This window comes from Lagenorhynchus albirostris, chromosome 20 (assembly GCF_949774975.1).
Source record: "Lagenorhynchus albirostris chromosome 20, mLagAlb1.1, whole genome shotgun sequence".
In the NCBI taxonomy this organism is placed as follows: domain Eukaryota; kingdom Metazoa; phylum Chordata; class Mammalia; order Artiodactyla; family Delphinidae; genus Lagenorhynchus; species Lagenorhynchus albirostris.
In genome coordinates, this window is record NC_083114.1 from 53,101,985 (window position 1) to 53,118,272 (window position 16,288).

The 16,288-nt window shown below is 43.4% G+C and overlaps 1 protein-coding gene across 2 annotated transcripts in view; it reads left to right on the forward strand.

Moving 5' to 3' along the window:
* The first annotated feature begins 3,724 nt into the window (after positions 1 to 3,724).
* Positions 3,725 to 16,288, forward strand: part of GRB2 (growth factor receptor bound protein 2) — a 70,478-nt gene continuing 57,914 nt past the window's right edge. The window contains exons 1-2 of one of the 2 annotated variants that reach the window (XM_060135258.1): positions 3,725 to 3,921; positions 11,184 to 11,399. In XM_060135258.1, coding sequence (XP_059991241.1) covers positions 11,322 to 11,399 — 78 coding nt within the window. In that variant the 5' untranslated portion in view covers positions 3,725 to 3,921; positions 11,184 to 11,321. The remainder of the gene's footprint in view (positions 3,922 to 11,183; positions 11,400 to 16,288) is intronic. The other variant, XM_060135259.1, reaches the window with a different exon arrangement.

Consider the following 16,288-nt stretch of genomic DNA (forward strand, 5'->3'; position numbering starts at 1 on the left):
TTAGTTGCGATATGCAGGATCTTTAGCTGCGGCATGCGAACTCTTAGTTGCAGCATGTGGGATCTAATTCCCTGTTGAGGGATTGAACTGGGCCCCCTGCGCTGGGAGCATGGAGCCTTAGCCACTGGACCACCAGGGAAGTCCCAGCTCCTCCTCTTTATTTTTTATTTTTTTTATAACATCTTTATTGGAGTATAATTGCTTTACAATGGTGTGTTAGTTTCTGCTGTATAACAAAGTGAATCAGCTGTACATAAAGATACATCCCCATATCTCCTCCCTCTTGCGTCTCCTTCCCACCCTCCCTATCCCACCCCTCTAGGTGGACACAAAGCACCGATCTGTCCTGTTTTAGAAGTAAGGAAGCTGAGATCCAGACTAACTGGCGACATGGCTGGTGAGTGGCAGTCAGGATTGGAACCCAGTTTTCTAGGCTTTAATCCACCCTTCCTCTATGGGGTGGATTAATCCGGGCCCCTGTGCCGTGGAACCTGGCACAGTGCCTCTGTCTGCTTTTCCCCATGCTGCCATCTGCCTGCCTATGGGGTTGCCTCTGACAGCCCAGCATTGTTGGGCAGTATTCTGGAAAGCGCCCCCCTCACTCATCCTTTACAAACATTTTGACCACATCTGCAAAGTTCCAGCTGTCTGGCTCCGCCCTGAATCCTGGAGTTTATGCTGATTTGGAAATTGGAATCAGTAGGCTAACTGTGGCTCTGCTGGTAGACTTTCACTTGGCAGGAACTGGCTCTTCATCCTGGGTGGTTTCCAGCAGGAATCCCCCTCTGCACTTCCTACCTGTGGAACCTAATCTCCATTTTTAACACGAGGCCTCTCGGATGCTGTGCAAACCGACTTTGACACTAGTGTGCAGTTAACCAGTGTTTACTGGAGGAGAGGCTCAGCAATGGAAAGGATCAGAGCTCCCCAGTCCTCATTCAGTGTTTTTCAGTTGATTAATGAAATGTGACTTGTGTTCTTCCTATTATCCAGCTCTAAAATGATATAATAATGTGTTAACTTTTGTGAGGTACCATATATACGTGTTGCTACAGTATCGACATTCCTTACAGGAAAGCTGTAGTAAAAGTCCAGCGTCCAAAAGTAGAGAAGACGTTGCCTGGATATTAGCAAATTTCAAGAACTTAACTTCTAGGCAGCACACTTTAAAAGGGATTTTTCTCTTCTGTCTCAGGAAATATGGCCACAACATTTTCTTAAGAGAATCTGGCATTCGGGGAGTTTTTAATCTCAGAGAGACCAGTGTAGTTGGGGAAGGTTGCTGGGCTGTGAATGGGGACGAAGCACAGGGAAATGGGCAGTTTTCCAGCCTTGGTTTCATATCAACAAGCAGGAGTCCTTACTGCCCTACAGGGTGGGAGTCCTGGCAGAAATCCTCTGCAACTGCAAAAAGACAAAATCCACTTGGAAGGTAAAGCAGCAACAAAAGGGCTTCGGTTCTAATTACAGAGTTGTCAGGTTGAAGAAAAATGGTTGTGGGATAACAGGGAGATGAAAAACTTGGTTCTTAGTACAGTGGGTTTTCCTTGGGAAGCTTTAGTTCTTGATTCAACTTCTTACGCAGGTGTGGATCAACCGTGTCTTCCGTTGTGCTCTTTCTCCAGCTGTTTTGTAGATCAGCTGATGAACCATTTCCTGTTTTTTCAGAGGTTGGTAGAGGTCCTTGCTGTTCTTGTACTTACTTGCTCGTTTGTTCCTTTATACATTTATTTATTCACTACATATTTTGAAAGGGTTTTTGCATTGACAGAAAATACAGAGACAAGCCCTGTTTTGTCACTCAGACCTGCTGGTTTGGATTCCTTTCACCTCTCTTCTCTGCTGATAGTGAGGGGAAGGGTCCTGCTAGTGTTGGAGGGTCTCCTGCAGAGGCGGGGTGTGGCTGTGTGTCACCGTGAGGGCAAGGACACTGGCCCCAGCTCCTCCTCTTGACTGGCAAATTTGTCTGCTGTTCTCCCCACTCAAAACGAAGAACTGCAACTTTTCCCTCACTTCCTTCTCCTCTGTGCTCAGCAGCTAAGTCCTTCCCTTTCATTTCTTTTTTTTTTTTTCTGGCCACCATTCTAAAACAAAGTATCAAAGTGGGGGAAAAATATGGGTTTTAGAATAAGACAGGCCTAGGCTCAAATCTCAGATCTACTATATTTGGGTTTCCTTGGGTAAGTTTCTAACCTCTTTAAGTCTCAGTTTCCCAGTCTGTAAAATGGGGATATTATCCACCGTAGAAACTCTATGACTTTAGTATACATCGGGTGGTGAATAGATGGTCCTCTTGTTATTTTCACCTCATGTCAGGCATCTCTTGCTCAAAAACCTTCAGAGGTTGTTACTTGTCAATGAAGCCTAAACTGTACATCTTGGCCTTGCCTTTCATTATTCCTCCCCCTAAATCCTAAACCCTGGCCAATCTGAAATATTGGCTGACTCCATCCCTCTTTCCTCTCTGCTTTCATGTTGCAATTCAAACACCAAGTCCTCCCTGATTACCTGAGCACCAAGTAACTGGCTCCCTCCTCTGCAGTCCTGTATGTAGTTCAATGGCACTTAGGGCCAACTGTTTTGCCTTGCAGACTAGGCAACTCTCCTCTAGATGACAAATTGCTGAAAGCAGAGACTTGGTTGGGTTCATCTATCACCCTGCATAGTGCCTTACATGCAGCTGATGTGAAAGAACAATTCATTCTCCTTATTTCAATGGGCTTGTTTTCTCTATAGAATCAGATGTTTGGTTATTCTCACCTCTAACTATTTTGTTGGCTTCCAGGAAGCACCTTACCATTAGATGCTCTGTTCTCTCTTTTAACTGGAAAGAGCTTTTGGAACTGAAAAATAAAGAGTTACTCCTACAAGCCTCATCTTCTGCCACTCCCCGGTTACGAATCGAACTACTTAGCATTGCACAGAACACGACTCTCACACCTCCGTTCCTTTGTAGGTGCGTGACGTTCCCTTCACCTGGAGTGCTATTACCCGTGCTTCTCTGGCGAACTCCTACACATCCTCCAAGACTCGGCTCAGACGTCACCACAATCACCTTCTCTGGGTAGGCTTTTCTGAGATGGGCAGAGTAGCCCCCCCCCCAACTTTTTAGCTTCCTCAGCACTCTCCAAATAATTCTCACAGGACTTAGGTATAATTTGTTTACTTTTCTTCCACTCTTCTAGAGTATAGAATCTAGACCCTGAATTCCTTGAGGGCCAGGATTTCTGTTCGTCGTTGTACCTTCTACGCTTAGCATGTATTAGGCGCTTGATTCAATCTATGAGCGACTGTGTTAATTCATCTAATACGGCAGAGTTTGTTCGGACCGGATTCTCAAATCTTTCAAGACCTTGTCCTCTATTTGGAGTGCTTCACGCTGGACGGAGATTCTCCCTCCAACCCCTCAGCCAAATTGCCTTGATTTGGTGGAAGGGGAAAGGGCGTGGATAAGAGTTACTCCTTCAAGGGTGAGCTCTATTTACCCGCTCTGGCACCGAGAGGGTTACAGAAACCCCGGGGGTGGAGCCCTGCCGGTGCCACCTGCTGAGGGGCGGCCCGGCGCCTGCGCCCTGGCCTGTAGCTGGTCTACCTGCGGGGGGCCTGGCCGAGGAGGAGCGCTTGCGCTCTGGACCTTTTCCGCTGGGGGAAGTCTCGCGGGGGCGGGGCGGGGCGGGGCGGGGCGGGGCGGGGCCGCGCCGGGAAGTTCTCGCGGGACCGCGACGAGGAGCGGAAGCGAGGCGGCAGTACCGCTTCAGCGACCGGACGACGACGACGACGGCGGCGGCGGCGGCGACGGAGACTGTGGCGGTGACGGCGGCGAGAACAGTCGCTGCCCTCGGGGAGCAGCAGCGGGGTCGGCGGCCGCTCGCACCGTTGCGGAGGGGCCGGCCGGGCGCGGAGCGGAGCAGCTGCGCCACGGTGAGTACGGCTGGCGGCGGCGGCGCTGCTCCCGTGCCCCTTCCTCACCTCTCCGCAGCGGGAGTCGGCCCGGGGGGCCCGGGCCTGCGTACCGAGGGCTGCCGAGCCTGGAGGTCGGGACAGTGAGGAACGGGGCGGGGAGCGGAATCCCTGGGCTCCCCGAGAGCCCAGTTTCCCCTTCTGGGGCGCTTCCTTCCTGGGGACCTTTCCTCCCCTGTCCCTTGGCTCGGGACAGAGCTTCGGACCCCGGGGCAAGAGGCTGGGGGGCTCCTAATTAAATTTCGTGCCGTTTTCGTGGGGGTTTGCCCAGAAGGGGCCCAGGAGAAGCCCGAGAGCACGGGGTACTCATTCTGTGAGTCAGTCTGACTTGGTCCGGGAGGCGGGGGATTCGCAGAGGGCTGCAAATGTGATTGATGCTCCTTCGACCTGCACGGTCACCAAGTCACCGTCTCCTGGTGTTTCGGGGCCGAATTTTGGGAGGAAACCCACCAACCTTATTAATACTGTGAATGAGGACGTTTGCTACTGGAGCCAGTCAAGATGCCTTTGCTTCTGTAGCGCCTTTTTTTTTTCTTTTTTGACCAGTCTCTGAAAAACATTTGTCAAGAAAAATAAGCAGCAGTTGATTGGAATGCTGCGAGGAAAGATTTCAGTAAGAGACGGGAGGGAATCACTGGTATTTTTCATTTGCAGCGCTCTCCGTGTCTATGATTTACATGTGAGTTACAGCTTATTTAGGGAGTTAAACTAGGCTGGCTTCAGATGCAGTAAGAATATAATTTGCAGAGGAGCCAAGTGCCTCGCGGTCTGACTTTTGGTACTGTGGATTATCAGAAAAAAGTGGGAAAGACACGAGAGAAATTAGCATTAGTTTCTTTGGCTTTCTAGTGCCTCTTTCACTTTGTGCTCCCCAGTTGCCTTCCCTTTCTATTTCTCTCCATTCCACTGCGGACACTAAATGTTTACTCCTATAATGCAAGTCACTTGCCCCCTCCCCCCCTTTTTTTCTAATCTACTTCCCCTTCCTCCTTTTTGTCCCCTCTGGCATAATTTTTCGAGGTTTCGGCTCTTTGGCACAATTCGTTTTTTCCCTCATATAAAGATCCCGTTTCTCTCCCGGGAAGATGCCCTCTTTCCTGCTTTATTCTTCGTTTTTGAGCGTCCACTGTGTTCCTTCAGTCTGCCAGAAGGGTTGCTAGAGAGCCATGCGAGACTTAACGTTCTCCCCCTGGGAACTGGGAGGCGCAAAGGATTGAATTCAGCTCTAAGAAATCAATACAGCCACTCGGTCACAGGTGTAGCTTGTGTTTTTGCGTTTTAATTGTTTTCTTCACTTTTAGATCATGTTGTTGTGCCTGCTCATGCTTTTCTTCTTATGTCTCTTTTATGTTAGTAAGGGAGATTGGGTCATTTTGGGGCTTGTGTGACTTCTTTTTGGCTTTTAGTGGGGGTGGTGAATGTTAAAAACGAAAACCAACCATAGTCCTATATTACAATAGAATTAAGATAGCTTGAAACATTTAAGGGAATAGAATTTATTTAGACCATTGATGAATTAATTAAAGCTTGCCCATTGTAATAGTACTAATTTATTCTTTACCAGCCTTCTAAGATAAGGTGTCTTTTCCTGCATCTGTTACAATCAGCCTTCTTTGTTGTTGGGTTTGGTTTTTGTTTTTTTTTGACAGAAAGAAAGAAATTTGTTCTCTTGCTCCTTCCTTTGTTCAAAATTTTCTGAATCCCCAAATTAAAAGTTAATTCTTGTAATCAGCTCTCTTTGATACTAAAAGAAAGCATTTAAATGTTTGAGGCAATTTCCTTAGCCAGTGTATTCAGATTGGAGGGACTACTATTAGATTTTAAATACTAAGTTGGTGGTACGTAGAGATTTTTCTCAATAATTCCTGTTATGTTACACGTTATGCCGCAACAATTCTAATTGTTACTTAGAACAGAAGAGTAATAGATTTTGGAGAAATGAAGTAATACAGAGTAGAGACCCGCCATGGTCTCCTGAGAGAAACTAATATTGATAGTTACTTGCTTAATTCAGAAGAACTTTCCAGCACTCCTGAATGGCCATTGAGAGCCTTTCATTTTATTTGTCAAAGTTGGGTTTTTCCCAGTTATGCCAAGTGAATATGAATTATTGTCATTTTATGCAAAGACTTTGTAGTGCATTGTCTGAGATGCAAAGTTTAAAATCTCGTCAAGGCACCCTTACAGCACAGCAGTGATTTTTTAAATTTAGCATGCATAAGAATTACCTGTGAATCTTACTTAAAATTAGGTTCCGGGCTAAGGCCACTACCTTGCCGAACTCCAGAAGGCACCTCACAGTGAAATCAGTCCCTGAATGGGGTGAGTTTGATGTAGCTGATCCAAGAACCAAAACTGTTGTTACAGGATGCACCCGTAAATTAATGAGACTGAAATGTGGCTTTAAATTACTCGAAGGTACACTTTCTGTATATACACAGTAAATGTTTAAAAGCCCAGTAGAATAAGTGACTATAGATGTGATTAGTTTTATATATGTGAATATTTGAGCATTGTTAGGACTTGATTTGGAGGTATTTAATTTTAGTTCATACTTAATAGACTGTTAATTTGCCTATCAGAGCATTCCTCTGAGTCCATATGTAAATGGAAGTTTTAGATTTACTGAGAACATGTGGACCGATATTTGAAGAGGTACTGGTGATGCTGGTTTAATACCTCTTAGCACTTTATGCCAGGGACTCAGCATTTACAGGTGCTGTCTCTTTTAATTAGCAAAATGACCTTATAAGCTGTAGATGCTATTATTTTCCCCATTTTCTGGCTGAGGGACACTAGGGATTAGAGAATGTAAGTTATTTCTCCAGTGTTGCCCACCTAGTTAGTAAGTGGTGCAGTGACAGTTGAATCCAGGTCTAACTCCAGAGCGCCAGTAAGATTTGTTTTTGTTTTTTCTGACTTACAAAAGCAATACATGCTTATAGTAAAGACAATGAAAATACAATTGAGGTGTATGGTACAGAAAGTAAAAATATTCTGTGAACTCGCTTCCAGAGGTAATCATTGTTAACCTTTTGAATTTTTTTTTTTAGCACACACTGATATATTATTTTATGGAAGTATGATAAACTAATTTTTCTGCAGTTTAAAAAAAAACTTGATAATAATGTATCTTGATATATAGAAAGATATTTCTTGTTATGCTCAGGGATACATGTATTTTGCACATGGTATTTGTGTCACTATTTTAGTGAGATAAATCTGGGACAGGGCATTGCTTGTCCAAGGGTATGTATTTTATTTTATTTTATTTTATTTTTTTTGTGGTACGCGGGCCTCTCACTGTTGCGGCCTCTCCCGTTGCGGAGCACAGGCTCCAGACGCGCAGGCTCAGTGGCCATGGCTCACGGGCCCAGCCGCTCCGCAGCTTGTGGGCTCTTCCCGGACCGGGGCATGAACCCGTGTCCCCTGCATCGGCAGGCGGACTCTCAACCACTGCGCCACCAGGGAAGCCCAAGGGTATATATTTTAAATTTGTCAATAGATGCTGTAAAATTACTCTCCAAAAAGATTGAACTAATTAATTCCCTGATAGAGTGTGAGCTCTGTGGTGATTTTATTTTTATAATCCAGTACTAAGCCTATTGTTAGGCATATAGTAGCTGTTCAAAATGTTAATTTAGTCTGAGAATCTCTTTATCCATAGTATCGCAGAGACTGGATGTTATAAATCTTTAAAAAATTTGACAATTAGTAGGTGAAGGAAATCTCATTGTTTTAATTTGCCGATTTTTGTTTGTTTCGGTTTTTTTGGCTGCGCCATGAAGCTTGGGGGATTTCAGTTCCCCAACCAGGGACTGAACCCGGGACATGGCAGTGTAAGCCTTAATTTTCCATTTTTAATAATGAAGACAAACATCTAATATGTTTTAAGTAGAGTCACGTTTTAACTTAGAGTGACTTAATGTCAGGCTCTGTCTGTAGCGCTTCATATATGTCTATTATCTGTATTACCTAACTCAATGCTCAGTGAATTTTATAAAGTTGGTGATATTATACCCATTTTACAGATGAGAAAACTGAGGCTTGTTTAAAAGTCTTGCCCAAAATTATAGCTGGTAAGCATCAAGGTCATTACTTGAACTTGGGGTCAGCCTGCCTTTACAAACCATGCAGGGTTAACACTAAGCTATACTGGCCCAGTGAAGTGTCATGTATTTTATTTTCTGTGAATTTTGGGAAGAAGAGAGTTGAATGGAAGACAGAAAATAAAATCCTACAAATACCTTTAGGAGACTGCAGTTTACGATACAGTGCGTATTGCTTTAAATGAACAGTTCAAGCTGCTCTTGCCTTGTTAAAATTCTCTGCTTGTGATGGGCTGCAGGGTGTGTGCTGGTAACAGTTCAGACATACTCTGTCATCAGGCTTCAGGGTTAAATGTACTCCCAGCCCATTTTCTTGAGAAATTTACAGCAACATATACTCTGTTAAAAACATTATACATTGTGTCCACTTTCAGATTTCTTTCTTCCTTTTAAAGTAATTAATGTGGTGTATGTGATAGAATTTTTTTGTCTTTAATGAAACACACCCTTTTGAATTTCTTGAGCCTGCATGTTTCTCAGTGGATAGCTTAAAACCTGGCCTTCTCAAGTTTTCTCTGTGAAACGCTAGTTTTTACTTGGCATCACCGCAAAAGTATTGATTGGTTGGTTTTCATTCCTATTAAACTGTATCTTACAAAGCAATTGTTACTTGAAACACTATTTTCAAGAGTGTTGTCTGTTTAAGTTTTCTCTAGGAAACCTGTGGTAGATAAGTTGAGTAACAGCAGGAGAGCAAATGTTGAAAACTCTTGGTTTTTATGGTCTGGCTGTTCAGTCACACTGCAGCTGTCTGGAATCATGAATGACATAGAAGTTTATGCCCTGTACTGCATAGTACCTTGACAGTGACAGTGCTTTAGGGTTCTGTCTGATTTCTGTTTTTCAAAAATGAAACTAATGAAGTTTTTTGGATCTGCGCAATTATTCTTCAACTTCCCATCATTGATACATAGTCCCAACAATCAGACCTGAAGACCAGTGAAAATAAATGGTCAGGTCAGGGTATGGAAAATATTGATAGGCATGTAGCGGAGATTTTGGAGCAGCTGTAAAAAGTTTTAAATAGGTACACACTGGAAAGTAGGCAAAAAAGGAGGAACAGTTATTAATTCCGGGAAAAATTGAAGGAGTGTACTAGAAAGGAAGGTTGGTTACCATACATTATTTAAATCACCAGTGAACGATGTTTCGTAATGTAATAACTACTGCTTAAACCGGAATATGTGGCATTACTGGGATGGGGCAAGGCAGAATTGGCAGGGGCGGAACAGCTAAGTCCTCATCTTTCAGGTGATAGGTGATGGCTGGAATAAATTAAGAAACAGCAGTAGAAGGGTGTTATTTAGAAATACTGGGAGTAAACATAAAGAGAAAGCTAAAATCAAAATTGAGGGTGATTGCTTGTGAGTGTTGGGGTAGGGAATTGCTCTTTTTCATAAGCCTTTTAATGCTCTGACTTTTAAAATTATATGGATTCATTTGATAAATAAATAACTGTGGTGAGTATAAGTAAAGGGTGTTTAAGGTCACACGAAAATACTGAGACTAATCTTTTTTTTTTTAATTTGCTGGGACTCTTTTTGCTTTCCTGTTTTAGAGCCAGCACAACATAGGATATCCTAGGTATGGCCTGATAGAATGAATAAACGTTGGTTTAGTTTATTAGTTTACCTGCAGTGGAATGTTTGGCCTTCAGAATTCGGCTGAAGGACTTTTTATTACCGGGTGATTCTTTCCTCCTTGGTAATACTCATTTCCCTCTAACCTTAGTATTCCCAACTGGTTTACTCCTTAGTCCTTTTGTAGCTATGCTTGATTAATGCCCCAGTTGTTAACTTTAGAACAAAAGAATAATAATCACTCGTGCCCCTCAAATGAGGTCTCTGCTAGGTGGTAATTATCCACCAAAGGGTGTCACTATAAATAATCTGTCCCCGTTCTGCCAGTGTCAGTGTTGTTTTCTGCTTTTATTTAGCCTGTATGGAAACAGTGACTGACAAAAGAAGAATGGGGCTTCGTTTTCCTTTAGTTACAGGAAGGTCTAGGTTGTGTCCCATATTCAGGGCTCAAGACTCCTCACTTCCTCAGTGATTGTACTGCCCAGCTTCACCATCACCTGGTACACTACCTAAGGGTTATTACAGAATCTTTGCCTGCGAAATGCAGTTTGGATCAGTCTAGTACTCCCCTGGCTCCGAGAAAAGCACCTGTTCTCAGGGGTAACTGTGAGAGGCTTCTGTTTGGCTTTTGGGCGGTAGCTAAGATTCTGAAAAAGGGATTGCTTTCAAGTGTAGATTAGGACTTCAACCTTGCTCCGTAGGCTAGTTAGGAATAATGCAGAGGCTGCTTTTGGAATGCTGAACCTTGGACGTCTATTTTCAAGGGCTGTTGGGGCCCCCAAAGTCTTGGGGGTCTTCGAGGGATAGGGAGCCTTGTGCACAAGCAGGTCTCCACCCACCAAAGGCTCTGAGCTGGATTTCCTTTCTCTGGTCACCTGAGCTTGCCGATCACAGTTGGCAAGTGGAGAGGGAGAGTTGCCTATGCTGAGAGTAGCAAACTGAATAAGAAAGTAGTTCCTAGGGTCAGTTTCTTCCACTTTCCTAGGGGCAGGCCAAGGTTTAGTTTCTGAGAACAGTTAAAGCAGCTCAGGACCACAGCCCACATTGCTGACTTTTGACTGTGGATAGGGGACCCAACATTTTCAAAGCACCAGAAAGGTTGGCAGGGAGAAAGGAGAGAGAGAGGCCTCTATAACTGAGAAAAGTAGGGTGCCATCCCGAGGGCGAGGCCTTTCTTTGCGTGGATTGCATTTCGTGCCTGGAGAAGAGCGTGAGGGGCGAGGGAGGAAAGGCGGAGACCGTTCGGACTCCAGCCGGTTCCTGCACACCGAACACACCCAGCGGGAGGGAAGAGGAAGTGTGTTCTGGAATAGCTTGAGCAGCTGCTGCCATTGGCCGGCAGGCCTGTCAGTTGCCTGGGGGCCGAGGCTGGAAAGAGGAAGGAGGAGCTCAGGGCTCCTGCCTGGAAGGGAGGGAGGAGGGCTGAGCCAGGCCGAGCCAGGGGGCGGGGGGGGGCTGGGACGGCAGGCCGACTGGCAGGGCGGGGCTGCCTTCGATCCGGCCACTTCTCACAATCATTGCTCTTCTGATTCAGGGTGGCATTGTGTGTCCCGCCGTGCAGGAGCGAGTCCCAGCCGAGAGGCGAGGCTGAGCCCAGAGCACTGGGTTGCTTCAGCAGGGAAGACTCCCTTCCCCCCTGCTTCAGGCTGCTGAGCCCTGAGCCCCACTCAGAATGGAAGCCATCGCCAAATATGACTTCAAAGCCACCGCAGACGACGAGCTGAGCTTCAAAAGGGGGGACATCCTCAAGGTAAGTGTTGATGCCCAGCAAACGCTCAGATGGCTTCTCCTTGTACTCACCTGCCTTCTTGTGCCCTGATAACACACAAAGAAGCTGTGCTTGTTCTTTTTTCATTGCCCACTTTTAACATTTACCATCCTGTGTGATTTGGAGAGCTAGATGCTGAGTAGAATATCAAACATGACTTCAGAGGGTTGGTGTGATGTGTGGTCTTTAACTGCCTTTGTGTGAATGCTTTGAGCATTTCTGTGCTTCTTGATATTGGTAATTCAAGTAAAGTCAGAGCAATATGGTTATAGTAAGGAAGCGTATGAGTAGATTGGGTTACCTGATCTACTAGAGTTATATAAAAAAAAAGTGAGAGGATTTTTTTAAAAGACCCAAATTTGAAGTATTTTTGTAAAAGCACTCAATTAGTCTTATCTTACATAGTCAAAAGATTTTTGCTTCTGGAATGTGATCCTAGTAGGTTAGAAATTAATTTCCCCTAGTTTAGAGAGGTGGTTAGAAGTACATGCCAAAACTCGTTAAAGAACCTCAGTGTATTCTTATTCTTTGTGAAACAACTAATGGAGTTCTAAATGACAAGGTTCAGCTTGCTGTTGTACCAGTCAGATTTCGATTTTCTTGAACTTGAGGGGCAGTTACCCCATATTAAACACTGATTGCACCAAAGAAACCTGCTGACAGTTTAAAAATAAGCTTCCTTACAGTTTGCAGCTCATTTTGAGCCCCACTATTTACATGAGGTTCGCCTTCCACCTGGCACGTGTTAATTATGTTGTTTACCCAGTTGACTCGAGCAGCTTGCTCTTTTGGATATGTAATTTATTTTTACATGGGTGGGTGTTATCAAATAGTGTATCAACTCTGAGGAAAACCTAAAATTTAATGTTTGAGTCTTCACTGTGTCTCAAGTTTTGACTTTTTTCCTCTAAACCTGATTATTGGAATTTGCCATCCATTTGTTTACTACTGTTGAATGAAATTATTAGGATTTTATAAAGAAGAAGAAAGTGGAAATACAGAAATATGATTCTTTATAAAAGGACTAGTGACTTTTGTTTTTAAGTTTTGCAGACCTATGGAGAGTTGTTATTTTGTTCACTGCCCAAGGTGTAGAGTTCTGCTCTGAAGTTAGTTTTTGTAAACTACTACTGTACAGTAATTTTTGTAATGTTAGAAATGTAGGTTGCACTTCATAGAAGGTGATAAAGAGCCCTTTAAGGAGAAGGAAACTGAGCTTTTTTTTTTAACATCTTTATTGGAGTATAATTGCTTTACAATGGTGTGTTAGTTTCTGCTTTGTAACCAAGTGAATCAGTTATACATATACATATGTTCCCATATCTCTTCCCTCTTGCGTCTCCCTCCCTCCCACCCTCCCTATCCCACCCCTCTAGGCGGTCACAGAGCACTGAGCTGATCTCCCTGTGCTATGTGGCTGCTTCCCACTAGCTATCTATTTTACATTTGGTAGTGTATATATGTCCATGCCACTCTCTCACCTTGTCACAGCTTACCCTTCCCCCTCCCCATATCCTCAAGTCCATTCTCTAGTAGGTCTGTGTCTTTATTCCTGTCTTGCCCCTAGGTTCTTCATGACCTTTTTTTTTTTCTTAGATTCCATATATATGTGTTAGCATATGGTATTTGTTTTTCTCTTTCTGACTTGCTTCACTCTGTATGACAGTATCTGGGTCCATCCATCTCACTACAAATAACTCAATTTCGTTTCTTTTTATGGCTGAGTAATATTCTATTGTATATATGTACCACATCTTCTTTATCCATTCATCTGTTGATGGACACTTAGGTTGCTTTCATGTCCTGGCTATTGTTAATAGCTGCAGTGAACATTTTGGTACATGACTCTTTTTGAATTATGGTTTTCTCAGGGTACATGCCCAGTAGTGGGATTGCTGGGTCGTATGGTAGTTCTATTTTAGTTTTTTAAGGAACCTCCATACTGTTCTCCATAGTGGCTGTGTCAATTTACATTCCCACCAACAGTGCAAGAGTGTTCCCTTTTCTCCACCCTCTCCAGCATTTATTGTTTCTAGATTTTTTGATGATGGCCGTTCTGACCGGTGTAAGATGATACCTCATTGTAGTTTTGATTTGCATTTCTCTAATGATTAATGATGTTGAGCATTCTTTCATGTGTTTGTTGGCAATCTGTATATCTTCTTTGGAGAAATGTTTATTTAGGTCTTCTGCCCATTTTTGGATTGGGTTGTTTGTTTTTTTTGATATTGAGCTGCTTGTAAATTTTGGAGATTAATCCTTTGTCAGTTGCTTCATTTGCAAATATTTTCTCGCATTCTGAGGTGTGTGTGAGCTTTTTGACTGTATTCTCAAAGTCAGCACTAAATTAATCAGAAAGCAGACAGAACCAGCTATAGGTTTTAGAGAGAAATACATCATCTGTTTCTATTTCTTTAGCTAGAAATCGGCAATCATAACTTAGACTACTAAATTACTCTGTATCATTGATGTACTGAGGAGATAATTTGGTGTTTTCTTAGGTGATTACTATTTTCAGCAGATAACCTGCTCCTGATATCATAATAAGATTGGCTACTCAGATAAAGGAAAAAAGATTGGCTCCTCAAGTAGCCACGTTTGTCACTTGTACAAAAATGCTTTGGGGCCAAGCTTGGGGGTTTTTTTGGTTTGTTTGTTTACTGAAATACAAATTAGATTTCTCCATTAAGTTTACCCTAGAAACTTGAAACTTGAGCCTGGAAGTTCATATTTTTTCTCTTAGTCTATCCAGTTGCACATTTAGCACTAAAGCAACAAATCAAAACAAAACTGTGAACTTTGAGGTCTGTTTTAAAGAATTTTTAGACAAGAACTTTCCCTGTTTACTGCCACTAAATTTAGTCTTGGACCATGAACATTTTATAAGTTCTCCACCTTAAATTGGTAAACTTCTTGAACAAGTGTAATGTCCTTCTTTCCCATCCTACGATTAGGATGGTGCTGTTTAATATTCCTCCAGAAATTTTTATGATGGGAGAGAAAGTGAATCAGAGTGCTCACATTTACTTTCAGATTTTCTTTGGGGAGAGAGAAACATACATATATTTGGTTCTTTTCCAGTTTGGCAGATAACTGGCATATGAAGTCATAATGCCATTATTGCTTTTGAATGGTGGCCGTTAGCTGTTTGTTAGTAATCTTGTGGCTTTACTCCAAAAAATAAGTGACGATACAGTAGTTGCCCTTTGTCTCATAATTCTGTGAAACAGCTGAGTGAAGAGGAGGGACATTGCTTTGTCTTAAGCACTATTAGTTTAAAAAAAAAAAAAGGCAGCGTTTTCTTCTTTGATTATTCAGGGAGTAACTGGCTTCATTTGAGTGGCTCTGATTTGATTTGTTCACTCTTTAGGATGCTAGTTGTGAGCCAGATCATGTTTTGAAGTGTCTGGAAAGCATTGACCAGTTTCCCTCGATTGAAATATGGATCTATTTATCCTCTGTTGATAAAAGGGACATGTGCACATGGGTACTGAGTACATTTTACTTGAAGATAATGAAATAGAAAGGGGCTCAGCCCTCTGCCTATGACCAGGTTCAGGATTACACCCTCTCACTGTCTTGGAGTTCCTGGTTAACTTTTGCTGAATGTTAACTCGTGTCTCCCAGCAGACCACTTCCTTACTCTCTGTCCACATGTTGACTTGTACTGCCCTGAGAAGAGAGAGCAAATTAAAAACATCTTACTGGAAGCTGTAAATAGAACTTAATGCTTGGATATATCTGCCTTTGTTAATTTCCCTCTTATAAAAGCTTGTGTTTTTCTTGGGGAGGGGTGGGGAGGGCACTGGGGCTAGGTATGGAAGAAATTGCTCTTCGTTGGTGGATGAAGTGAACCTAAATTTCCGCACCTTTGTAGGGCAGCCTTGAGATAGCCCCAGGGGTTCTCCACTGAAAATGAGGCCCCTGAATACGCTGCCCTAGGCACACAAAATGCCTGAGCTTACCTAAAAGTTGCGTTTGCCATCTAGAGGCTTCTGTACATGTATTGATACTTCAGACAGTGCTGCATAGGAATGAAGAGACTGTTCTGAGCTCTCAAACCTGTGCTCATTGCATTCTGTAGCTGGGTGGTTATTTTCTATCAAGACAGACCTTAGACTCTAGAAGAGAACCAACAGTAGATCATCTCAATATCTTCTTCTCTGCCTGGCACGAACTTCCTTTACCAGTTTCCTAAACCGCTTTAGAATTAGGTCTTGGGTTCAGGGCTGATGACACTATTTTACTGTTACATTTACAGAGCGTCTCCTTGAGCCACATCCTGGGGCAAGTTGCTTTGAGAGTTGGGGGAGAAATAGAAGATGTACTTTCTCCCTTCAGGAACTCTAAAATCAAATAAGAGAAGTGAGGTTAGTATGTGAAACAGTATGTGACAGTGTGTAAAATTAGAGGATCTGTATTTTTTAAAGATAAATTTATTTATTTATTTTTGGCTGCATTGTGTCTTTGTTGCTGCACATGGGCTTTCTCTAGTTGCAGCAAGGGGGGGCTACTCTTCGTCGCACTTCGCAGGCTTCTCATTGCGGTGGCTTCTCTTGTTGCAGAGCACAGGCTCTAGACGCGCGGGCTTCAGTAGTTGTAGCACATGGGCTCAGTGGTTGTGGCTTGCGGGCTCTAGAGCACAGGCTCAGTAGTTGTGCCACATAGGCTTAGTTGCTCTGCGGCATGTGGGATCTTCCCGGACCAGGGCTTGAACCCGTGACCCCTGCAGTGGCAGGCGGATTCTTAACCACTGCGCCACCAGGGAAGCCCTAGAGGATCTTTAGAACAGGAAAAGACTTCCTTATTTTAAGGTGAGGAAATGGTGGCCCATGGAGGTGAATGATCTATCCAAGATCACAGCTATTAGT